Source organism: Candidozyma haemuli (genome assembly GCF_002926055.2).
Source record: "Candidozyma haemuli strain B11899 chromosome Unknown I_2014730914, whole genome shotgun sequence".
NCBI lineage: Eukaryota > Fungi > Ascomycota > Pichiomycetes > Serinales > Metschnikowiaceae > Candidozyma > Candidozyma haemuli.
In genome coordinates, this window is record NW_020289909.1 from 26053 (window position 1) to 50449 (window position 24397).

The following is a 24397-nucleotide window of genomic DNA, read 5'->3' on the forward strand; positions in this document are numbered from 1 at the left end:
GACGAACAAGGGGGGCTTTGACGTGCTGCATTTGACACCACTGGTATTCCTCTTGGCAGGCGCCGTAGATGCATCGCTGACATGTATTATTTATGACTTTCTGCGGGTGTCAAGCATCTCTAGAGGGTCTTGTGAATGTCACAAAAGGCATGATTGGCTGGTTCCTGTAAGTGTGTTTGATGGTTGCAGCCGTGCTTCGGCAATGGGTGAACTTATATAGTTGCAGATATGCTGCTCGATATGAGTATCTGTAGCCATGTCTAGAGAGAAAGAGGTCGACATTGTCGAATCAGCTCAGAACGATGCAAATCTGTCTAGCAAGTTGAGCGGTAAATATACCGACTCTGACGAGGAGCGCCAGAAAGAAGTCACCTTGAGGGAAGATGATATCGAAGAGAGCCCAGCTAGACAAAGGTTAGATGAAGATGCTGAGGTGATCAAAGACCGTGGTGTTTACCGTGTGGAATCGCTTAAGAAGGTCTTGTATAGCCACGAGAAGGGTCTCCAAATGAGAGTCGCTTTGGGTGTTTCTATTCTTCTCTGTGCCTGGGCAAGTTCTTTGGACTCATCGGTAACGAACAGTTTGAAGCCATGGGCCACTTCAGCTTTTAACCAGCACTCCATGGGTCTTGGTACTCTTGCTATTGCTGTGCAAATTATTGGATCTATTGCAAAGCCAGTGTGGGCCAGAATAGCCAACATTGTGTCTCGTCCAGCTACATACATGGTGTCTGTGATCTTCTACTCCCTTGGATATGTGATTGTTGCTTCCAGTAACACAATTTCAGCATACATTGTCGGTTCAGCTTTGGCATCTGCGGGAAGTGCTGGTATTACCTTCTTGAATAGAGTCATTGTGGCAGATATGACTTCTTTGAAGTGGAGAGCTCTTGCAACTTCGTCCTTGAGTACGCCTTATATTATCAATACCTGGTACGCCGGGTACATTGTGCTGGACTTGGGACCCACAAACTGGAGATGGGGCTATGGTATGTTCTGTATAATCATGCCAGTGGTTCTTTCTCCTGCCACCGTTATCATGACTGTGTTTGAAAGCAAGGCTCACAAGTACCTTGATAACGACCAGTCTACAGAGTATAAGGAAGAGATGGGGTTCCAGAAGAACTGGAAGAAACTCATTTGGAGAGTTATCATTGAGGTTGATGCACTCGGTTTGATTCTTTTAGGTTTCGCTTTCTCGTTACTTTTGCTACCCTTTTCACTTTACAAGAACGCTGATGATCAATGGAGAAACCCTAGTTTGATCGCCATGTTCGTGGTTGGCGGTGTCCTTTTGGCAGCCTTCTTTGCCTATGAGTTTATGCTTGCTCCATTCCCAATTCTTCCAAGAAGATCCTTGAACAGAACACTTGTGGCATCGATTGTGATTGATTTCTTCTACCAGCTTGCAGGTATGGTGCCTGCTATCTACTTTTCGTCCTTTGCTTGGATTGTAAAAGACTGGAACAACAGAGACTGGACGTACTTCAACAATACGAAAACCTTAACGCTTTGTGTTTTTGGCTTGGTCGCTGGTGTTTGTATGAGATTGAGTCACAGATACAAGATCTGGCAGTTCTTTGGTGTTACATTGGCTATAGTTGGATCAGGAATCATGATTGACGGCAGAACAGCCAGTGATAACACACTCAGAATGGTTTGGTCCCATATTCTTTCTGGTATAGCTGGAGGTTTCAACGTTAATGCTTCCAATGTTGCCTTGCAAGCCTCAGTGCCCCACAGAGATATGGCAGTCTCCATGTCGATCTTGTCGTTATCTTCTTCAATTGGTTCATCTGTCGGTTCTGCCATTTCCTCTGCTATATGGCAAGGTAAGATGGAAGCTGCCTTGAGGAAACACATGCCTGATAGTGTTACTGATAAACAAGTGAAGGCCTTCTTTTCTAATATCAGTACCCTTCGGAAGTACGAGTTTGATAGTGACATCAGACAGGCCGGTATCAGGGCTTACAGAGAAGTCAACTTCTACTTCTACCCAATTGCAGTTGGCTTACAGGGAATCCGTCTTCTTGCTGTTTGTTTCCAAAGTAACTTCTTCCTTGGCGACACTCAAAATGCTGTTGAAGATGAGGAAGGCATCCCAATCACCGTCGAGGAACAAAAGAAGAGAAAAGAGGAAAGGGAAACCGAAGGGAAGAAGAAAAAGAGTTGGAAGAAGATCTTGTTCAACATCGAGGATTAGCATCATTAATGGTCGTGTAATTAATATTTTCAGTTCAGTTGAGCTTGTAGCTGTCTGACAGAGACGATTCATCGAGTTTCTCTTCTCTTCTTATATCACGTATTTGCAAGCGTCTCATCACAATGGCCAAAATTATACTGGCGATTGAAGTGGCGATCATTGCCCACTTACCTTTGGTGAAATACGGCGCAGTGGAAGCACCGTAGAATAAAAGCAGCCACCAAGCATTCACGGCGTTGCTGAACATGTTCATGGACGCCAAAACAACTGCACGTTCTTCGAGGTCATTATAGCACACCACATTGGCCCATGAGAAGAAAACCGGTTGACCAGCATAGGAAAAGCCACTTAGATAATGGGCTACAAACACATATGTTGGCGATAATGGATGAGTGAGTAGTAAAATGGAGGATATAATCATGATCACACCAATAAGGATGGCAGCCCGATGATGGTGCTTAGCATTCGTAGCGTCAATGTACCAGCAGCACACAAAGTTTGCCAAAACACCAACAGCATATACGCCCATTGGAAAGTGGTTACGGTCAGCGACAGAATAGTCAAAATACTGAAGCCATAAAGCAAAGAGCGAATTGGTTGCATACGACTCGTTCTCTCCACCGAGGACCCAAAAGAAGGAGAAGAACCACCAATGCCATCTGCTCACCACACGCTTGAATATGGACCAGTCAAAGGTCGTCTTGGGCCGCTTTTTAAGCCTTGACCTGGCCAACATCCGTTCCTCCTCGCTAAAGTAAAACGCTTTACTGGTTTCTGGAGTGTCAGGGAAACAAAAGAAGCCGTAGACAGATATAGGTACTGTAATAAGGAAATCCACAATAAACAACCACCGCCAGCCCGCAAGACCAGCAACATCATCCATATTCTCATAAATAGCAGCTTGCATCGTCAGCGAAAAGATATTACCTATAAGACCAGCCGAAGTGAATACCGCAGTTCGCTTCCCAAGCTCTGTTTCCGTATACCACGATGCCAACAAGAGGTGACACCCACTAAACGTCAGCGCCTCCAACGTTGCCTGGAAGAACCGTATAGCACACAATGCCTTATAACTATGGACCCAAGCCATAGCAAACGTCAAAAAGCCCCAAGCCAACGCACAGAACGAGAGCCATATACGAGGCCTAACCTTTAGCAAAATCAAGTTATGTGGAATAAGCGCCACAATGTAACCCACACTAAAGCACGTATTGATGATATTAAGCTCATTGCCGTGCATCTCGAGGTCCTCCTTCATGCCACTAACATAAGCATTACTCAAGTTGAGTCTATCCAAGTAATTCACCCAGTATAGAAGACATGCAAAGGAAAGCACAAACCAGTCGATCTTCACAAGAAGCCGAGCCTCCACCGGGTTAGACGGCTTGACGCCCCATACGATTTCCCGGGTTTTCTTTAGCATTGGCCCGTTGCATGAGCTGGGGAGGTGGGAGGAGGAGGAGGAGGAGTAGGAGGAGTATGTAAGTGAAAAAAAAAGTAGTACGCGATTCGGTCCGAGGAAAGTGTGGGGAGGCAGCATGGAAGGCTCTGATGTTCCTGGAAAGTAGTTTTTATAAAAATGAAGAATGAATTGAAGAGGGCTTTTTGAAAGTGATTTTTTTGTTTTGGCCTTATGGGCTTTTTTTTGGGCGTGGTTGTGGCAGTAGTAGTTCGTTTAGTGGGGTTGGACCAAACTGGGTACTACTGAGCGCCCATAGTGGAAGAATACTTTACTATAGAAAGGTTAAAGTAATCCAGGGAATGAAAAGAATTGAGTTATAGAGTAAGTAAGGTTCTACTTGGTTTGCTTTGGGAAGACAAATGGTTGTGTTTGGGTGCTGGTTTAATGGCTGCAAAATGGCAGAGGTGCGTAGTCGTTTATCATCTCGTATTGGCCAATGGGGAGTGAAATGTTGATAAGAGAAAGAGGAACATTTGTAGTAGACTTAAAGACGAAGTGGGTTCGGTGCATTTACTTGGGCATCTTGATATCAACTCAAGATGTGAATGTCATATAGTCTACACTACCTATAAGGCATGAGAAGAACCGTATGATCTTCACCAATAGAGTACCAAAAAGAGGTTGCTCTTTATAGCACCATATACAATCTTTTGAAAGTCGTCTCCATAGCTATTTAAACCATTATAAAGAAGTGAAACTCGTAGTCTATGTATTCTGACTCCGATCAGCCCTCTTAGCCCCGGAACCTCTTAAACCGAGTCAAAAACACCAATCATCCATCCTACAACTGAACTAAAAAGCCAATTCATTTTTGTACTATAAAACTCCCCGTCTGTTTCTTTCCTATCCTAAAACCTATTTAGTTCTCTGGGCATCGTACTTCAACACAGCATTCAACATCACCTCTAATCCCTCGTGTACCTGTTCTGGAGTGCTATACTCCTCGGGATTGTGGGATACACCGTCTCTGGATGGAATGAAAATCATTGCTGTAGGACACTTGAGTGCCGTGAGTCCACTGTCGTGGCCAGCGCCACTGACAATGGGGAGAGTCTGGTCAGCACCGTAGAGTTCAGTGGCAGAGTCCTTGATGCATTTCTTGCATGTCTCGTCAAAGTGGACAGCTTTTTGGTGAAGAAGCTCCTTCAATTCAAACGATAACTTGACACCACTTTCCTTAGTAATTTCCTTGACGGCAGCCTGGAACTCGTCAAACATCTTGTTGAGTTTTGTATCGTCTGGGTTTCTCATATCGACAATGTATCTGACGTCTTCTGGAATCACATTCACGACTGCTGGAACCAACTCCATGATTCCAACACTGCAAAGCCCATCATGCTTGTGAGCAATTTCGTTACCTCTCACGACCATCTTGGAAGCGGCAAGAAGAGCATCCGATCTGCTTCTCAAAGGTGTAGTTCCCGTGTGTTGAGCTTTTCCTTTAACCTTAACCTCAAACCACCTAAGGGCCTGAATACCCTGAACAAGGCCAATTTTCTTATTGGTCTCCTCCAAAATAGGACCCTGCTCAATGTGGAGCTCAAAATGAGCAGCCAATGGGTTGGCCTCGAATGAACAGTCCACATCTCCCATATACTGGATCCTCTCCAACTCCTGTTTCACCGTCACAGGCTCAGCATCCGTGACACTCTTCAAATTATAGATATTCTCCAAAGTATGGGTTCCAGCCCATACAGAAGAAGACATCATGCTTACAGGGAATCTGGCACCTTCCTCGTTGGTCCAGTTCACCACACATACTGGGTAGTTAGGCACAAAGTTGTTCTCCTTGAACGTACGCAAAACCTCGAGGCCAGTCAAAACTCCCAAAACACCATCGTAACGGCCTCCAGTAGGCTGAGTATCCAAGTGAGAGCCAATGGCTGTAGGTAAGCCATCCTTCTTTCCTGGGTATATGGCGAAGATGTTGCCCAACTTGTCGATAACGATCTTGCAGCCGAGTTTTGATGTTTCTTCAACAAACCAGTCCCTTACCTTTTTATCCAAATCAGATAAAGCGAGTCTGCAAACACCGGTTTCTGTTTCCTGGGTGCCCCATCTGCCCTTTGCACCGAACTTGGCAGTCTCATGAATTGCAGCCAACAAGCGGCCTTCGTTGATGGCCAAACCAGAAGTAGCTTTGATAGAAGACTTGGTAGTAGTAGTAAGAGTCATATTTGGATGGCCCTGAAGACCCAGGAACCAAGGGTCTTATATAGACTTTTCAACCCCAGTTGCACCCGGGTTACCATATCGGGTAATCCATATCGCGATTACCGCTTGATAAGAGTCAGACCGGGACAACCCGGTCAGAAAATAAAGAGGAAACCCAGAAAGGCCTCAATCACAGATTTTGCTTAATGCTGTAGTGTCCAAAAGTAGGTCAAACGGTTCGTCCCCAGTGTAGATTTCCCAGAGCGCTTCCAAATAGTTGTATACGCGATTGATAAGGTGAGACCCAGAACGAGCCATAAGCTTCTCCAAAGTCTGAATAAAACGCTGCCTATCTTCGTTTTTTGTAGATGCACTGGCTGCAATAAAGCTAGACCAGATAGGAATCACCACATAGTCGTTGGACCCTTTGACTAGCCGTACAAGGGCGTCTATCAGTGGCTGCAAAACCAGGGCTCGAATACAAGGCTCAATCATCTTTTTGAGAAGAATAATCAGGGTGTGGAGTACAACCTTTGTTACGGTTAAAGTATCAAAGATTTGAACGGAAGCAGGCGCTTCGAGCGTTTCCAGCATGAAAAGACATGTTTCTGCAAGCTGGAGGAGTTCAATATGGAGATGCTTCTCGTACTCCAAGAGTGGAAGACTCAAACGACACAGCCAAGTAGCTTTGGCGGCAATTTGAAACGCTATAATCGATAATCGACTAAACTGGGGGTACTCGTCCTCCTCACAAAGGGTCAAGAAACGGGTATGGAAATCGAAGAATAGCACAAAAGGACTCGGTATAAGTTCTTCAATCTTCGTATGGTCACAGAACATTATCGTCAAACTATAATTAAACAAAAAGTTTTCAATCATAACCCGTTCAAGTGAGGTAGCCAAAGCATCGCTTCGCAAGATCCTACTGATGAACAACTCGTAAGCAGCGTTCAAATGCACCGCACATCGTGTAGCATTGCAGCCAGCCATGGGATCTCGTAGACTGAGTGTTTGCAAGACCTGGACTGCCAAAAAGAGCCACTCTTCACTTCCCAAAAACCCGTTTCTCATTGCCTTAATAAACAGCGAAAGCGCCGTCACGTACCTGCTTCGTGCCACAGGACGAAATGCCTGGTCGTCAAATGCAACCAACGATGCACCACATGCTATAGACATCTGCCGAACAAGATCCAGTTTTTCGGACACAGCATGAACCAAGCTTTGGGTAGGCACTCTGTGGTTAAAGTGTGGCTGAGCTAAAGTTGGAAGAAACCGCTGGGCAAATTGAACTAGGAATATGCTATCGATTTGTATGGGTAATGATGTTTCTGGTGAGCCATAGCGTACTAGCTGCTGAGGAGACTCAAGAACCGCCAGCGGCTCTACAGGGGTCTCCAAAACGTCATTTTCAACTTTTATAGGTTTTTCTACAGGCTCAGGCCATTTGCAATCGAGTTTCCTCCGGACGCAGTTCATGCACTGTTCCTTAGTTTCATCGCATTTGATCTTTCGGCGCTTGCAGTTGATGCAGCCTTTGAGAGACCGATTGTAAGATTTGAATGGTTTCCTCGAGACGATCTTTTGCTGCTTAAGCTGGAGCACGCCCTGATACTCCTTGTATCCCATGGTTAAGGAGAAAGTAGTAGGTGAGTGTTGATAGTGAGCTCGGGTTACCGTATCGGGCAGGTGATCAAGGCGGGTGACGATCGGGCTGGATATACCACATTGAAGCATATGAAAAGGAATTTAAGAGTAATTAGCGGTAGAGGTCTGTTTTAGGTAACCAGGGAGGGCTATAGAGAAGTGGAATTTTGTGTGGAGATGTGGAACTGGTGACATGGACGGGATGCTCCTTTCGTCGAGGGAACCAAGATAAGCAGTTGCGAGCGACTCGAGGGGAATATGGACCAATTGCGGGGCCACCATTGATTATTTATCTAGGAGAGCCCAGTGGGTGATCTAGTAAGGCTTGGAGAGTCCAGAGAATGTGTCAGATCTGTCAAAGGTGGAGTGTAGGGAAGGTAAGTTTTTCTTGGAGGTCAGTGGGATTTGGAACCCTTTTGGAAGGATATATAAAAAGTGTTGATTTAACAAGAGCAAGGTAAAACTCTGGCCTTATCAGTGCTTCACTCAATGGGCCATATCTACACCAAATAGAGGAAGCTCCATAGGGCCCATCCCAGCCTTCCTTTTCCTCTTACCATAACCCATTTCACCAAACTGAAACCTTCAAACCGCAATATTCAAATACTAAGTACTTCCACTTTCTTCTTTCCCACCTTGTGCTAACCTGATTTATAAGCTACAACTACATTACAGTACATACTTAATGGCTGCGAAAAACACAGGCTAGACCAAATAGGGGTCTGTCCAACCAGCACCTATCCACCAATTACGCCAAAAACGTGCTTTAGAAACCAAAACCTTCAATTACCGAATCACCTTATTACCCATTTGACCTTAAACCTTTTTCCTAGCCTCTTTCTATCACCATTTCATTACCTCCACTCCTTGTCCCTTCCTCCTCCTCCACCTCTTATCAGTGCGGCTATTGGATAATCCACCAGCCAGTACGCCAGCACTACTTACCCGGCAATTCCCCGCCCCTCCCTGGCACTATATAAGAACCAACATTTCCCACATTTTCATATCCCCTGGCCACCACTTTTTATCCTTTTTCTTCACCTCCACGTTCCACTGCCACTTCTTCGGTTACCTCGGCGCTATGCTCTCATTTACCGAGCCACAAAACTGCGGCTCAAGCAAGCGCGAAAATTAGATAACCACAGTAAACCTTCACTACTACAACTCTTCTCTTATCATGGAATTGGAGAAGGACTATGTGGCAACGAGGCCTCGGGCCAGCCCGGCTCGCCAATGGGCCAAGTTTGCATTTGCGTTTGTGGCATTGACCATTTGCCTTATCCAGTTTGACTTTAGGTTTTTCAGCGTGGACAAGATCCGGAACCCAGGGGATGTTATCTTGGGAGCGTTGGATTTGAACTTGGCACGGAACTGGTCGTTGACTTATGCGTCGGAGAAGCACTTGGCCGGTACGAACTACGGGCTTGTGGAGTTTACCAGAGGCAAGTTGGCTGAGTACGGTGCTAAGACTACCGTTGACGATTATGAGGTGCTCTTGAGTTACCCAGAAAGCCACGCTTTGAACTTGTTGGATAAGAAGGGCAGAGTCGAGTACGAGGCTCCTTTGAAGGAGGACGAGTTTGAGGAGGACTTTACTTCGGTTAATGATACGATTCCTACGTTTTTGGGCTTTGCCGCTAACGGTAATGTCACTGCTGAGTACGTTTACGTCAACTACGGAAGCGTCGAGGATTTCGCCTGGTTGAAGGAAAACGGCATTGACGTCAAGGGTAAAATCGCTGTTGCTCGTTATGGCGAGATTTACCGTGGCCTTAAGGTCAAGTTTGCCCAGGAACACGGCGCTGTGGGTGTTTTGATTTACACTGACCCAGCCGACGATGGCGAGGTTGTGCCTGCCAATGGCTACAAGCAGTACCCAGAAGGCCCAGCTAGAGCCGAAAGTTCCGTGCAAAGAGGAAGTGTTTTGTTCTTGGGAGGCACCGGTGCTTCTCCAGGTGACCCAACCACTCCTGGTTATGCTTCCAAGAAGGGCGCTGAAAGACAGGACCCTCACGCTAGCATCGGTAAGATTCCTGCTCTTCCAATTTCTTATAGAGAGGTGAAGCCTATCTTGGCTAAGCTTAACGGCCATGGTGTCAAGGCTCCAAAGTCATGGAAGGGTGGCTTGGACGAGTTTAAGTACACCACTGGTCCTAACCCAGATGCTTCTTTGAACTTGTACAGTAACCAGACCTTCAAGATTACTCCTATCTGGAACGTTTACGGTGAATTCGAGGGTGAGAACAGAAACGAAGCTATTTTGATTGGTAACCACCGTGACGCCTGGATTAAGGGTGGCGCTGGTGACCCTAACTCGGGTACTGCTGTTCTTCTTGAAATTGCCAGAGCTCTTGGTGCTCTTCAAGATGCTGGCTACAAGTTTAAGAGAAGTATCATTTTGCAAAACTGGGACGGTGAGGAATACGGTCTCATTGGTTCTACCGAGTACGGTGAATACGCCTCCAAGTTGTTGCAGAAGGATGTGGTTGCTTACTTGAATATTGATGTCGCTGTTCAGGGAAGAATCTTTTCTTTGAGCTCATCCCCAGTGTTGAACAAGGTCTTGAGAAAGGTTGCAAGATGGTTGCCTTACCCAGGTAAGGACTCTGGCTCCTTGTATGACCACTTCAAGAAGGAGTCTGGCGACAAGATCGTTAACTTGGGCTCTGGTTCCGACTACACTGTCTTCTTGGAGCACTTGGGTATTCCATCTGCTGATATTGGTTTCAGAAGCGGTAAGAACGACCCTATTTACCAGTACCACTCCAACTATGACTCGTTCTACTGGATGGAGAAGTACGGTGATAAGGGCTTCAAGTTCCACAACTTGGCTGCCAAGTACATTTCCCTTGTTTCATTGGAATTGTCCAAGCACAAGGTTATCGAGTTCTCCTTGAACGACTACGCCAAGGATTTGCTTACTTACTTCAAGGAGGTGAAGGAGACTGTCCCTAAGAAATGGTTGGACCAGGAAGTGCCACACCACTCCATGGCCGACTACATCGTCAGTGACTCCGAAAACAACCGTGCCGTGGATGAAGCTTCCCTGAACTACTATTCTAGCAACAACGTGTTTGCATTCACTGAACTTTTGGAACCTTACCAGTGCAGACACATGAGAACCATGTTGATGAGAGACTCTCTGCACCACAAGAAGGCCAGTTTTGGTGATATTTTGAAGCATACCGAGCACCAGTTGGTTAACTTGGAGAAGGATGCTTTGTTGTTTGACACCGAGAGTGCCAGTTTGCAAGAGCGTTTTGAGAACAGAGATCGCTTGCACTGGTGGCAGCGTATCAAGCTCCACTTCCAGATCAAGCACCAGAACAAGCTTATCCAGTACTTTGAGAGAAACTTCTTGTACGACAAGGGTCTTCACGAGAGATCCTGGTTTAAGCACATTGTGTTTGCTTCTGGACGTTTGACTGGTTACGCTGGTCAGACCTGGCCTGGTATCAGAGAAGCGATTGAAGATGAGGACTTTGAGAGAACCGTGCAATGGCTTGGTATTGCCGCCAGAGCAGCCAAGAGAACCAGCGGCGGATTAGCTCCTTAAATAGTTTTTCGTTAACTTTGAATAGGAGATGCCTGGTTTTTTGCAACCATATGTAGTGTGCTGCGAGTATCCGAATCGGGAAAACATATTACCATACGTCAATCCCACCAAACCGTCCTAATGCGGAAATAGGTAAACAAAAGAACAAAAGGTCTCGCTTAGAAGAAGCCATGACGCAGCACAATATATAATTCTGGGGGCTGCTCATTCTTCATTATCTTCAAATTTATCATCCATGTCTCTATCACCAGTCCTTGTGGTTCCAGCATTACTTCCTTTGGCATTTGCAGCCAACTTGGGAGGATTCGATTCACCCAGAGACTCTGGAAACAATAACGACGACAGTGGAGACACTGCTGAAACCGCTGGAAACACCCAGAACACTCAGAACACCAACGCCAACACAGCTCAGACAGCCACCCAGGGAACCAACACAGCAAACACCAACACTGCTAATACTGCAACTGCCAACACTGCAACAGCTAACACAGCAACTGCAAACACCAATACTGCCACAGCCAATACTGCAACAGCCAACACCAATACTGCCAACACGAACACAAACACCGCAACTGGCACCCAGACAGGCAAGACAATCGACACAAGACTCGAGACCACTGGAACGGCAGCAACACAGCAGACTCAGTCTCCTTCAGCAACTCTGTTGGAAACCACTGATGGCTCTGCAACATTCAACAAGTGGGGCTTCACTGGTTCTCAATCTCGTTGGGAGGCCCAAACTGAGACCCAGTCATCTGCTTCTGGATCAGAGTCTGAATCGAAATCCCACACCGCATCTATTCTGGGCAACAACACCTCTGGAGCTATGAGAATTGGAGGAGCCACCTCAGAAATCGGCTGGAAGGCAACTGCTTTTGTTGGTGCAATTGCCGCATTGACCATTGGTCTCCACTCCCTTTAAGAAATAGCATCATGAAATAAATATTAGGTTAGATAAAGCCACGGTTCATTTGGTCCATAATGGTTCTTTCGTACTTCTCGTGTAGTTCATTAAGACGAAGTAGAAGACCAGCACAGATACTTTTCACCTTCTCGTCAATAATTGACTCCCAGATGGTTGAAAGGAACGCTTGGATCTTGCTCAAATCATTCAGCATCTCTGTAATAAGGAAACTATCGTCAACCACGTCCATCACCAAGAGAGCGCCAGTGCAAAGACTTTCAACGACAGGAAGCTGTTCTGCGTCAAGCACAGGGATTATCAGAACCAAGAGCGCTAAGTATTCCCTGGACATTTCTAGAAGATCTGAGGCAGAAGGGTAAGCGGCGTGAAGAATCAACGAAAGGGTCTTAAGGTAGTGTGCAATAAGCACAGGAGTATAAGCACCAATGTTGATTCCTCCACTTTCCCACCATAGATTCACAAGAGGGAAAAAGAAGGTTCTTCCAACAGACTTGTTGAACTGATTGAGAGCGTCTTTTGGTATGAGCGGGCCAGAATGGTTTTCAGGCTTCTTCTTAAGTGACGCAGATACTCGGAGAATACGGCCGCCGGCGAGTTCATCCTTGGCTTCTTCGGAAGCATCGCCCATAAGCTGGTTTTGGATTTGTGCTTGAATAGCCAGGTTACCGTAATCTTCGATTTGTTTCCCTTCTGCTGCCAAGTATTGCTGGTGAAGACCCTCTGGAAGCATTTGCGATGGGAAGTTCTGGGCCTTGTGGCTCAGAGATACGGCTTCATCTTTGTATCCTCTCAATTCCCTTGCAGCAAGTGATAATGTAGAAAGAAGACAAACTCGCTGTTGAAGCGAATAGTCACCTGTGAGAAGTAATTGACAAAGATGAGTAGTGACTGGCGGATAACTAACGACGACAGCAATCATAGCATTGAGTTTTAATGTCTCAAATTCAGCGTCTTCAAAGAAATTTGTCATACCTGCCAATTTACTAAGAAGGTCTTCAGCATAAAATGCAACCTCATCACCGAAGCCCTTCTTTTGCCTTATTAGTGTTGGCGCAGACTTCAATGCAATTTGGATCATCTCGTATGCTTGTGGTGCTTTGGTATCGGTCAGAAGGTAATTAAGCACGTCACGAATATAAAGCGGCAGTTGAACTTTCTGCGCTGTGGACAAAGTAGGATCATCTTCTTCATCACTCATCTGTGCATCATCATTTGCAGTTTCGTTTCGTAGCGACAGCTTGAAAACCTGTTCAAGTTCATCAACATCTGGAGCTGGTGGCTCTATAGTAGGAGCATCGAGCTGCTCCCATGCCTGCTCCAACTCTAGCGTTGGAAGATGGGTAGCTATTTCAGGAAATGCAACGCCCAAAGCCGAGCTACCCATGTTGAATATACGATCATGATCAGCAAATTCACATACTTTATCGGCGAAATAAACCCCTAGACTTCGAACCCTGTCAGATACAGCCTGAAGCCTGGTTGTGATGGCATCAATAAATGGTTTCTGGCCAAGTAGATCCTGAAGAGTCTTCTGCGGCACCAAAGCACACAAACTGACAAGAAGATGGGTACGGAAGCCTTGTGTGACAATAGGCTCGCCCTTCATATGGATAGAATTACCCCAGACCTGTAGAGTCTTGTATACCAAAGAAACATAGTTTGCATCGTCAAGGCCAGCTCTAGCCAAGTACGCAGACAAGGTATTCAATGCATAGCTGGAGCGGCCAATTATCGATTCCATCATGACGCTATCCCACACTGCATGGTCGAAGCAGTAGTTTGTAAGCGTATATAGAGCAGGCACAAGGTCTGGTTTATCACCTCGAAGGTATGCGTTTTGCACGAACTGTAGGAACTTAAGAAGACTGCTTTTCCGCTCAAAACGTTTCATTTCCAGCACGCAACGACGCAAAAAGTCAATATTACCTGGCGAGAACATCGTATCGAAGAACTGGAAAGTGGTATCTTGATTCACGCCCTGTAGCGAATGAACAAGAGTATTGATAAGCTTAGCGTCACATTCGCCATGAACAGAAAGCAATTCATGACAAAGGAAAGCAGCATAGGCGCTCAGGTCTCGGCACACCGTAGGCACATATACGCCAGTAAGTCTATAGTCAGCCTCTCGAAGCACAGCATAGCATTTCCCCTTAAACAACAACCGATCCACTTCCTTCTGCTCAAGCTGTGGTCTCCCCACAAGCAAGTTCCGAAGCAAGCCCAGCAGAAGCACTTTTTCAAGTAGTCTAGTATGACAGTTCACCGCCAGAAGCACGTCCAACAGAAGATCAGCCTTCAGCCGAAGCAACATGTCTATCCTCGAAAGCAAGTTCCCAAGCCCCACCGTCGACCGAAACGCCGTCGCCACCATCTCCTGCGTAGGTGCCGTCAAGTGTCTATACACATCAGGAACAGTGTATTTAAGCAAAGTGATCACCACCTCCAACTGGTCCTTCTGCGATGGAGCGCCATTGTTATACGCCAGCAAAAGCAGTTCAAGCTGCTCGGCCAGCGGCTTCTCCCGTAGCCCCAGCACAATCTGGTCAATGGGAATGTCTGTGTCCATGGCAGAATAGTGGTTGGGTACTGAGAGAGGGCCCATATGGAGGTGAGCATCACCACTGCGAAAGACATAAGTACTACTACTAAGAAAACGTGGTTCTATGAGAGCAGTGCTCAAGAAACAGGCGCTTACCGTGCAGGCGGCGCTTCGGGAGACGCTTGACGCGTACTTTGCCACGACCAGCTTTAACTTTGTCAACCAGGGGTCGGTGGCTGCGTTGAAGCAGGCCATGGAGGCTGTTTACCTTAGGTCAAGGCCTTTGGTGAGTATTGACGTGGAGGCGTTTGAAAAGAGCCCGTCTAAGGTTACCGAGGTGGGGGTTGCCATTTACGATCCAGCACAGCAGCACTTGCTGATCCAGCCGACTATAAAGACGATGCACATCATCATCTTGGAGAATAAGCTGCTTTTGAACTCCCAGTTTGTGCCCAACAACAAGTACGCGTTTAATGGCGGCAGCTCGTATGAGATCTCGATGGAACAGCTGCGTGTGTTTCTTTCGGAGCTTTTTAACCATTACCTTGTGGATTGCTGTGGAAGTTTGGTGGGGCACAATGTGGATGGTGATATATCGTGGATTCGAGGCATGGGCGTGAATTTGAAGAAAACGACTGTCGTGGACACTCTGAAGATCTTTGGGTACTCTAGATCTAGGGGCGGCACGCTTCGTGGCATTCTTAGAACCCTAGGAATCCCACATGCCAATTTGCACAATGCTGCTAACGACGCCTACTACACGCTTCTAGCTTCGTTTGCGCTCTGTGATCCAGCACAACGGAAGCTGTTCAATCTAGATACCCATATGAAGCTCTGGCCGAATCGCCTTCCCAAGAAACAGCAGAATATCGATAAACGGAGGGAGAAGTTCCTGGACAGGGCATTGGTGAACCTGGTTGCGCCGTTATTTGAGGAGTTCATCACCGCAGCACTGGCGTATAACTCTGACGTACAACAGAGAAGTACGCCGTATGATAGAGTGGCCGAGGAGCTTGAGAAGAAGGCAGCAGCTGCTGCCAGGGAAGCTGAGAAGAATGGGAACTTAAGCGGCACAGCTAATGGTACCGCCAACGGCACCGCCAAAGGTTCTGCTTCAAAGAGCGATTCTTCTTCGAAGAGCGATTCTGAGTCTACCAAAAGCGATTCAAAGTGAGAGAGTCTTGGGATGAACGGCTGATAGCGCTTGGGTCTTCCTCAGTCTTCACTCTTTTGGCTCCACAAAGCCAAAGGAGGCGAAGATGGCACGTCCAGACCCATTGAGCCCATTTAATCCAATCATCAACAACTATTCGGCTTTCTCTCGCCATGAAATGAGACCTGATCATCTCCTTCCACCATCCACTGAACAATACCCAAAACACATTCCAACTTACAAAACTCCACTTACAAAAACCAACTAACGACTTCTAGACAAAACACATTTCATCTTCCGTTTGCCTATATAAACAATAGATCATCCCACGTTAAGGCGTGTAGCTTCAAGCCTCGCCTAAGCACCCTTTTCGCACCCAAACTGTAACTCCATCTCCAACTACCTACTTAATTATGGCTCCAAGGTACGTCCCATAAACTCCCCATTCCACCAATTCCAACTCTAACAATAGCTCCAAAACTGCCAGTACAGTGAAGACGGTCAAACGAACCGTGAAAAAAGCAGCCGCAAAGGCTGTGGAACCGACTTTTCAGTACCCTAGGGTAGACTGCAAGTTCAAGTTCGGTGCTCATGTTTCTGTGGCTGGAGGCGTTTCCAAGGCAGTGACCAATGCTATGAACATTGGAGCCAATTCGTTTGCTCTTTTCTTGAAAAACCCTAATCGTTGGGCTGCTCCTGATGTCAAGGAACTGGAGGTTGCTGAGTTCAAGAACCTCTGCGCCAAGTACGGCTACAACCCACGAACAGACGTGTTGCCACATGGATCGTACCTTATAAACATGGCTAATCCAGATGACGAGAAGTCAGAGAAGGCGTACTCGTCGTTTGTGGACGATTTGAAGAGATGTGAGCAGCTTGACATTGGGCTCTATAACTTCCATCCTGGCTCGAGCTTGGACGGTGACCATAAAGCTGCGTTGAAGAAACTAGCTCAGAATATTAATAGAGCCATTGCAGAGACGCTGTTTGTTAAGATTGTCATTGAGAACATGGCTGGACATGGTAATTTGATTGGGTCTAGTCTTCAGGACATTAGGGATGTCATTGACTTGGTGGAGGATAAGTCCAGAGTGGGTGTTTGTGTCGATACGTGTCATTCTTTTGCTGCTGGTTACGATATCAGCGACGAAGCCAAGTTTAAGGAGTTCTGGGAGTCGTACGATAAGATTATTGGGTTCGAGTTTTTGAGCGCTATACATTTGAACGACTCCAAGGCTCCGCTTGGCGCCAATAGAGACTTGCATCAGAAATTGGGCTACGGATTTTTGGGCCTTGAGGCTTTCAGGGTTATTGCCAACGAGCCAAAGATACAGGGTCTCCCTATTATCTTGGAGACCCCGGTGGGTAAAGACGATTCCGTGTATGGAGAGGAAATCAAGCTTTTGGAGTGGTTACAGGATAGAAAACCTACAGATGAGGAGTTTATAAAGAAGCTGGAGGAGCTCAATAAACTTGGGGCTAAGGAGAGAGCCGAACAGTTAAAGAAGTTTGAGGTTAAGACCGCTAAAAAGAAGAGAGCAGCTGACAAGGACATTTCTCTGCTTTTGAGTAAAAAGAAGCTCAAGAAGGAGGATAAGGTTGAGGAGACGACGGCCGTGGAGAGTGCTGATATCAAGGTTGAAGAGGTTAAGAAGGAGGAGAAGGAGTAAGGTAAAACATAGAGGGTTGGTTTTTGTTTGTTAGGTTACGTCAGAGACAGGTGAACGTTTTTTTTAACGGTTAGTAATGACAAATAGATAAGTGATCAAGGCATTCAATGTATATTTCAAGTACTTTTAGTGGTTCATGGTTTGTAGTTATTGGTGGAAATGGCTCGCAGGTATGCATAATTAGAGAAAAAGCATAATATCACAAAAAGTTGAAAACTACTTTTGATCTAAAAAAATCCAAAAAGTCGATAAAACTGACACAATAGGATTAAAACGAAGCTTTTTTAATAGATGGTTTTTCTCTTTCAGATATATACATGTATAGAGCTTTCCATTTAATTGAATTCAACAAAAAAAAAAAAAAAAAATTTGGTGTTTCAAGCCGTTGGAAATGCCAATACACTGTTTGAGCTACATATGCTTGTATTTGACAAGGTGACCCAAACCATGATGCCACTACACAAAAAGAACATAAATACGCCAAAATCAAGGCTAATAAACTACTGTAACAATTCGTGAAAAATAGAAGGAAAAGCCATTGAAAACAGGTTAGTATATATACCATCCGTTACCGTTATAGGACATCTTAAAGCATTCCAACAACCACCAATCAATCCACGCTCCACACCAATCAACACAAAACAAACACTCACCCAATCCACAAAACCCACTCCAAAAACCAAAAACCATCTACCTGCTAAAACACTGAAGTCCACCCCATCTCGTCAAGGCTTCTCTGGTTGCTTGGTTTCGCAGCCATAGCACTTGCACTGACAGTGGCCTACCAAACCACGCCAACGTCCTGAAAAAGCACCAAAAGAAACAGGAACCATAATAAACACCACATCAAAACAGTCACACCTTCAAATCATCACTCCCCACTCCCCAATCATCTGTTGTTTGACCAGATGACCAGAAATCGGGACTGGCGCCACGTGACTTGCATGCGTTCGAGGTAGGAAAACATCAAGAAAAAAAACCCTCTAACTACATAGTCCAAAAGTCTCCTTAAGATCTCCAGCTAATAAACAAGGCAATTGCGATGTTTGGACGGCCAAATTCGGGTTTCGGCGGCTTCAGCAGCACGGCCAACAACTCGTCTTCCCCATTCTCGTCGAACAACAACAACGCCACAACGTCTCCCTTTGGCCAAAGCTCAAACACTGGTGGTGCTTTTGGTTCAGGCACGGGCGGCGGAATGTTTGGCTCAAGCAACAACAACGCCAATACTGGCAATACATCTGCGTTTGGCGGTGGCAACACTTCTGCTTTTGGCAGCAACGCTAATAATACTACTGGAGGAGGTGCGTTTGGATCTTCTAATACTGGGTTTGGCTCTTCGGGCGGATCTGTGTTTGGAGGCGCCAACAACAACAACGCTACACAGAATAATGCTTCTCCTTTTGGAGGCAGCAGTAACACTGGCGGTGGTGCTTTTGGAAGCAGTAACACCGGTGGTGCTGGTGGTGGACTTTTCGGTAGCAGTGCCAACAAGCCGTTTGGCTCAAGCTTTGGTACGCCTCAAAACAACCCAGTTTCGCCATTTGGTGGAGCTGCTACGACGTCTGCTTTTGGAGGAGCCGGTGCTTCTAATGATAACAACGGTACTGCCGTGAAGCCCTTCACGCCTTTCCAGGAGAAGGATACATCTGGAACTAACCTTTACCAGAACGTTTCCAACATGCCTGAGTATAGTAACTTTTCTTTTGAAGAGTTGCGTCTAAAGGATTACGAGCAGGGCAGAAGATACGGCAATGCTGCTGGAGGTGCTGGTTTCGGTGCCACCAACCAACAGCAACAACTGGGAGGTTTCGGTTTCGGTGGTTCTGGCAACACTGGCTCTGCTTTTGGCGGTGGAAACTCTGCTTTCGGCGGTGGAAATACCGGCACTTCTGCGTTTGGACAGAGTAACACGGGTACTTCTGCGTTTGGCCAGAGCTCTGGTGGTTTTGGTCAGAACAACAACAATACCGGTGGAGGCATATTCGGTCAAAGTAACACTGCCAACAACAGTTCTCCATTTGGCGGTGCTAACACAGGAACGTCTGCCTTTGGTAGTGGAGGTGGCTCCGGCGCTTTTGGCGGTGGCTCATCTGCCTTCAACAAACCATCTGGTTTCGGCGGCGGTGGCTCTGCCTTTGGCCAAAACAATGCTAACAACACATCTGGTGGTTTCGGCTCCAGCAATAATAACCAATCTGCTTTTGGTGGTGGAAACACCGGCTCCGCTTTTGGAGCTAGCAATACCAACAACTCTCCATTTGGTGGTGGTAATACCGGTGGCTTAGGTGGCTCTGGCGGTTTCGGATCCAGTAATACCGGAGGTGGTCTTTTCGGTGCTAACAAGCCTGCTACAGGTGGATTTGGAAGCGGCGGTCTGGCTTTCGGTCAAAGCAACAACACAAACACTTCAGGAGGTGGTCTCTTTGGAAGTGGAGGTGGTTCTGCTTTTGGAAAGCCAGCTACTGGCGGTGGCGGTCTTTTTGGCTCCCAGAATAACCAGAACCAGAACCAGAGCTCTGGCTTTGGTCAATCAAACACCGGCGGAGGCGGCCTTTTTGGTCAGAACAACCAAGCTTCTGGTAACACCGGTGGTGGTCTCTTTGGTGGCGCCAATAACAATAATAACCAATCCAACAATACCGGCGGTGGCCTCTTTGGAGGTGCCAATAATCAAAGCTCGGGTGGTGGTCTTTTTGGCAGCAATAACCAGAACAACCAGAGCACAGGTGGTGGCCTCTTCGGTTCCAAGCCTGCGGGACAAACTGGTGGCGGTCTCTTTGGTGGCCAGAACAACGCTGGCTCCACAGGATTTGGTGCAAACCAGAATAACAATACTGCTGGTGGATTTGGTAATAAGCCAGCTCTTGGCGGTGCCGGTGGTGGTGGATTGTTCGGCTCCAGTAATAACGCCTCTACGGGTACTGGAGGTGGTCTTTTCGGCCTGAACAACAACACTCAGAACACTGGAACTGGCGGTGGCCTTTTCGGTGGCAGCAACAACAACACTGCTGGTGGTGCTGCTGGCGGCTCTAATACCTCTGGTGGTCTTTTCAACAAACCTGCTCTGACGTTCGGTGGACTGACTGGAGGTGGTTTGTTCGGTCTGAACAACAATGCTCAGCAAAACAACACCGCAAGTGGGTCGGGTGGTCTCTTCGGAGGCGGATCATTGCTTGGTGGCCAGCAACAGCAACAACAGAACCAGAACCAAAACCAGGGACAACAGAGTCTCGTGAACATTGGTACACAGAATCCATATGGCAACAACAGGTTGTTCCAAAGCATACAAGGCCCAGGCCAGAACGGCAATGGCCAACCGGAAGCGCCAATGGCTGTTGCTATTAACCCACCACCAAAGAAACGTCTCACATTGTTAGCAGCACACAAGGTGGCACCGTTATTTGCACCTGTCAAGAAGGTTTCTGTTGCATCCCCTAGATCAGATAGCGTTGTCACGGTTGACAGCGGCAGAGGCTCCAAGAAATCTGAATTGTTCAATGCCGATGTCGACGCTGCAATCATGTCGTCTGATATCTTTGCACCAAAGAACGACTACAAGAAGTTGGTGTTGAATGGTACCAAGAACTCATTGGTCAAGTACGATGAAAACAAGCCAAGGCCTCAACAGGTCTCCTTCACCGTCAATGGTGAACATAAGCAGATTGAAGACTCAGAAACAACTCAAGCAACGCTAGGACACGAAGAGGTTGACGAAGATGGCTACTACACGTTACCTGCATTGTCTGTGTTGAAGCAGAAGCCGCTTGGCGAGTTGAGAGCCGTGGAAAACTTCAGAGTAGGAAGGAAACACTACGGTGAGTTGAAGTTCCTCAAACCGGTGGACTTGTCGGCATTCAACTTGGATGAAATTTGCGGTAACTTAGTCACCTTCGGACCAAAGAACGTTGTGGTGTACCCAGACGACGATAAGCCCAAGGAAGGCGAGGGCTTCAACATCCCAGCGCAGGTGACGCTAGAAGGATGCTACCCAATCAACAAGAAGACCAAGTTGTCGATCTTGGATCCAAAGGACGAGATTGTCAAGAAGCATATTGAAAAGTTGAAGTCTCTTCCAGATATGACATTCAAGGACTACGAGCCCACCAGTGGAAACTGGACCTTCACATTCGAGCATGTCTAAGCATTACCAAAAAAAGAGTACGAAAAGCATCAATCCAGTTTATAGAAAATATATTTGTCTATATCTTTTGTGGGGTCCCACTGACACGTTCGGCAGGTAACGCCTACACCAACCGCGTTTTTAGACATCATCACCAGAACAGAACCAGTTACATATCATCAATGGGTGTTAAGGGTATGTCTGAAAAAGACCAAAAAAACAACCTATAAATACTAACAGCAGGTCTCAACCAGCTCGTGAAAGAGCACGCGCCTGGCGCTTTCAAAGAGTTCACCATGAAAACCCTCTTTGGCAGAAAAGTGGCCATCGACGCTTCCATGTGCCTTTACCAGTACCTTATTGCTGTTAGACAGCAGGATGGACAACAATTGACATCTGAGGATGGAGAGACTACGTCACATTTACTGGGAATGTTCTATAGAACCGTGAGAATGGTCGAAAACGGTATGAAGCCCATGTACGTGTTTGATGGAAAGCCTCCAGTGTTGAAGGGAGGTGAATTGGAGAAGAGAATGTTGAAGAAACAGGAAGCTTTGAGTAAGCTTGAAGAGATCAAGGAGACAGGTACGGTGGAAGAGCTTCTTAAGCACGAGAAGAGAACAGTGAGAGCGTCGAGACAACAGAACGAGGAGGCCCAGAAGCTCTTGGAGTTGATGGGTATTCCATATATGATTGCTCCCAGTGAAGCTGAAGCACAGTGTGCTGCTCTAGCGAAGGGCGGTAAGGTGTTTGCAGCAGCTTCGGAGGATATGGATACGTTATGTTACGAGCCTCCGTTCCTATTAAGACACTTGACCGTGGCAGAAGCTAGAAAGATGCCTGTGGATCAGATCGAGTACCTGGAGGTGCTCAAGGGCTTGGATATGGACAGATCGACGTTTGTGGATTTGTGTATTTTGCTTGGATGTGACTACTGTGAGACGATCAAGGGTGTTGGTCCAGTGACGGCGTTCAAGCTTATCAAGGAGCACGGCTCGTTGGAGAATATCGTCAAGTGGATTGAAGCCAACCCTGAAAAGACAAAATACAAGATTCCAGAAAACTGGCCTTGGCTGAGGCAAAGGAATTGTTCATGAACCCAGAAATCACCAAGACTGCCAGTGCAGACGAGGTGGATGTGAAGTGGGAGGAGCCTAATGTGGATGGACTTGTGGAGTTTATGGTCCAACAGAAGGGATTCAACGAGGATAGAATCCGTAGTGGAGCTGAAAAGCTCAAAAAGGCATTGAAAGGCGGTACCCAGGGCCGTCTTGACGGATTCTTCACTGTGGTGAAGCTGGCACCAGCCAAAAAAGAGCCGCCGATACCAAGGACAAGGGTAAGGGCAAGAAGAAGGCTAGACGTTAGAATTGGGGTTCCCAATGAGGGTTGCCAACTGTACAAATTGAACCTGATGAAACAAGCTGATATAATCCCCAGCGACGAGAAGTCGATGTGAGAGCACTTAAACCAATAAATAAGCTAATGAAAGGACAATTCTGAATCTGCCAATTCAATTTTGCTATCTCCTACGTTCTTCTGAATGCTTTCCTTACAAGAGTTTAGGCGGTTGCCGTCGTTGGGCAATGCATTTCAAACATTTGTATATTATAAAAGACCCTCTACCGCCTCTTTACTCCTTCGAGCTAGGCTTCTTTTTCTCGGCCTCTGCCTGCTTCTCGGCCTCGATCTCTTCAACGTACTTTGTGATCTCGTCTACAGACAACTCCTCAATCTTGCCGTGGGGCCTCAACACCGAGATCTCGATGTTCTTGGCTCCCGTCTGCACCACCTCCAACAACGACTTCACCGTCAACCTTATAGTCTGCTCGTCGGTCTGGTTCTCTTCATAATTCTTCTCCAAGAACTCCTTCACGGTCTTGGCAGATCTGCCAATGGCATGGGCCTTCCACGCATTGTACACTCCACTAGGTTCTGTCTGGTATAACTTAGGCGTGGTATCGTTGACGTCGAAGCCAGCAATCATCGTGGCGATACCAAACGGTCTGACACCACCAGACTGGGTGTACTTCTGCTGGACACCAGCAACGTATTTGGTCAAGTACTCGATGGAAACCGGGTCCTCCAAGTTCAAACGGTGGGACTGGGCCTCCACACGAGCCTTATCCACCAAAATACGAGCGTCAGCGTTCAATCCAGCGAATGTTAACATGACATGCCCGTCCACTTTACAGATCTTGGAAGGTGTGATTCTAGGGTCTTGTAGTTTCAAAGTCGTTCTCTTTTCACATCCCAAAACAACACACAGGGTGCCCTTGACACCCACTGCAGACATTCCTCGCTTCACAGCCTCGGAAGCATATTCAACCTCTGTTTTTGTTAGTAGATATTCAGTGATAAGTTAAGTGTTTGTCTAGACATACGGAAAACATGGCCGTCAGGGCTGGGGTTAGTATAAACTGGTTAAGCAATTGGGTCGAAGGCGATCAAACGTACGAGAAAATCGATAATGCACTGTCGTAGCCACTCATTGGGGAATAATACGCTACTGGTTATGGATGGTGTGGGAAGTGAGTGGCCATGAGTTTCGCCATTCAGATAGAGCGTACTGCAGGAAGGGCCTATCCAGGTAGAAGCAAAGGGGCACCAACCAGGAGGATCAGGGGGTTTATTGGAGACTAGAAGATACGTTTTAGAATGTGTAGGGGATTACGGTTTTGGTGGATTTCTTGGATTTACGATTGGAGACGTGGTGGGGGAGATGCTAGGGTGCTTGTACGGCTCGCTCACTGATACCACAACAAATCGACACAAGACAGTTGGAAGTGAAAAATAAGGTGTCCAGCAAATGCAGAGAAGCATTTTATATCGAATAGACCACTTTTAATCTACGTTCTAGAGCTTTAATACTGGGGTTTGTCCAAATTTCATCTGAAATCACGTGACTTTCCATGCTCTGCTGAGGTCTCCAAGAGCTCCACCAACGTAAACCTCCAAACCAACCCTC

The 24397-nt window shown here is 46.7% G+C and overlaps 11 protein-coding genes across 11 annotated transcripts; 6 read left to right on the top strand and 5 right to left on the bottom strand. All coding sequences in view use genetic code 12, as the record gives it.

Annotated features, from left to right (window-relative positions):
- Positions 1 to 256: 256 nt before the first annotated feature.
- Positions 257 to 2203, top strand: CXQ85_004931 (uncharacterized protein; the record flags this gene model as incomplete). Its single annotated transcript, XM_025488536.1, has 1 exon — positions 257 to 2203. The coding sequence occupies one exon, from the start codon at positions 257 to 259 to the stop codon at positions 2201 to 2203; it is 1947 nt and encodes a 648-aa protein (XP_025343303.1).
- A 34-nt stretch (positions 2204 to 2237) lies between these two features.
- Positions 2238 to 3626, bottom strand: CXQ85_004932 (uncharacterized protein; the record flags this gene model as incomplete). Its single annotated transcript, XM_025488537.1, has 1 exon — positions 2238 to 3626. One exon carries the CDS (start codon positions 3624 to 3626, stop codon positions 2238 to 2240), a length of 1389 nt encoding a protein of 462 aa, XP_025343304.1.
- Positions 3627 to 4520: 894 nt separating this feature from the next.
- CXQ85_004933 (uncharacterized protein) lies at positions 4521 to 5840 on the bottom strand (the record flags this gene model as incomplete). Its single annotated transcript, XM_025488538.1, has 1 exon — positions 4521 to 5840. One exon carries the CDS (start codon positions 5838 to 5840, stop codon positions 4521 to 4523), a length of 1320 nt encoding a protein of 439 aa, XP_025343305.1.
- Positions 5841 to 6005: 165 nt separating this feature from the next.
- CXQ85_004934 (Zn(II)2Cys6 transcription factor) lies at positions 6006 to 7445 on the bottom strand (the record flags this gene model as incomplete). The annotated part of the gene is made up of 1 exon (XM_025488539.1): positions 6006 to 7445. One exon carries the CDS (start codon positions 7443 to 7445, stop codon positions 6006 to 6008), a length of 1440 nt encoding a protein of 479 aa, XP_025343306.1.
- A 1195-nt stretch (positions 7446 to 8640) lies between these two features.
- Positions 8641 to 11019, top strand: VPS70 (putative zinc metalloprotease; the record flags this gene model as incomplete). Its single annotated transcript, XM_025488540.1, has 1 exon — positions 8641 to 11019. The coding sequence occupies one exon, from the start codon at positions 8641 to 8643 to the stop codon at positions 11017 to 11019; it is 2379 nt and encodes a 792-aa protein (XP_025343307.1).
- Positions 11020 to 11254: 235 nt separating this feature from the next.
- Positions 11255 to 11941, top strand: CXQ85_004936 (uncharacterized protein; the record flags this gene model as incomplete). Its single annotated transcript, XM_025488541.1, has 1 exon — positions 11255 to 11941. The coding sequence occupies one exon, from the start codon at positions 11255 to 11257 to the stop codon at positions 11939 to 11941; it is 687 nt and encodes a 228-aa protein (XP_025343308.1).
- A 28-nt stretch (positions 11942 to 11969) lies between these two features.
- Positions 11970 to 14510, bottom strand: CXQ85_004937 (uncharacterized protein; the record flags this gene model as incomplete). Its single annotated transcript, XM_025488542.1, has 1 exon — positions 11970 to 14510. One exon carries the CDS (start codon positions 14508 to 14510, stop codon positions 11970 to 11972), a length of 2541 nt encoding a protein of 846 aa, XP_025343309.1.
- A 97-nt stretch (positions 14511 to 14607) lies between these two features.
- Positions 14608 to 17306, top strand: APN1 (DNA-(apurinic or apyrimidinic site) lyase; the record flags this gene model as incomplete). The annotated part of the gene is made up of 2 exons (XM_025488543.1): positions 14608 to 15653; positions 16199 to 17306. The coding sequence occupies 2 exons, from the start codon at positions 14608 to 14610 to the stop codon at positions 17304 to 17306; spliced, it is 2154 nt and encodes a 717-aa protein (XP_025343310.1).
- Positions 17307 to 18348: 1042 nt separating this feature from the next.
- On the top strand, positions 18349 to 21450 carry CXQ85_004939 (FG-nucleoporin; the record flags this gene model as incomplete). Its single annotated transcript, XM_025488544.1, has 1 exon — positions 18349 to 21450. One exon carries the CDS (start codon positions 18349 to 18351, stop codon positions 21448 to 21450), a length of 3102 nt encoding a protein of 1033 aa, XP_025343311.1.
- A 161-nt stretch (positions 21451 to 21611) lies between these two features.
- CXQ85_004940 (multifunctional nuclease) lies at positions 21612 to 22888 on the top strand (the record flags this gene model as incomplete). The annotated part of the gene is made up of 3 exons (XM_025488545.1): positions 21612 to 21624; positions 21670 to 22444; positions 22489 to 22888. 3 exons carry the CDS (start codon positions 21612 to 21614, stop codon positions 22886 to 22888), a joined length of 1188 nt encoding a protein of 395 aa, XP_025343312.1.
- A 174-nt stretch (positions 22889 to 23062) lies between these two features.
- On the bottom strand, positions 23063 to 23725 carry PRE6 (proteasome core particle subunit alpha 4; the record flags this gene model as incomplete). The annotated part of the gene is made up of 1 exon (XM_025488546.1): positions 23063 to 23725. One exon carries the CDS (start codon positions 23723 to 23725, stop codon positions 23063 to 23065), a length of 663 nt encoding a protein of 220 aa, XP_025343313.1.
- Positions 23726 to 24397: the final 672 nt, after the last annotated feature.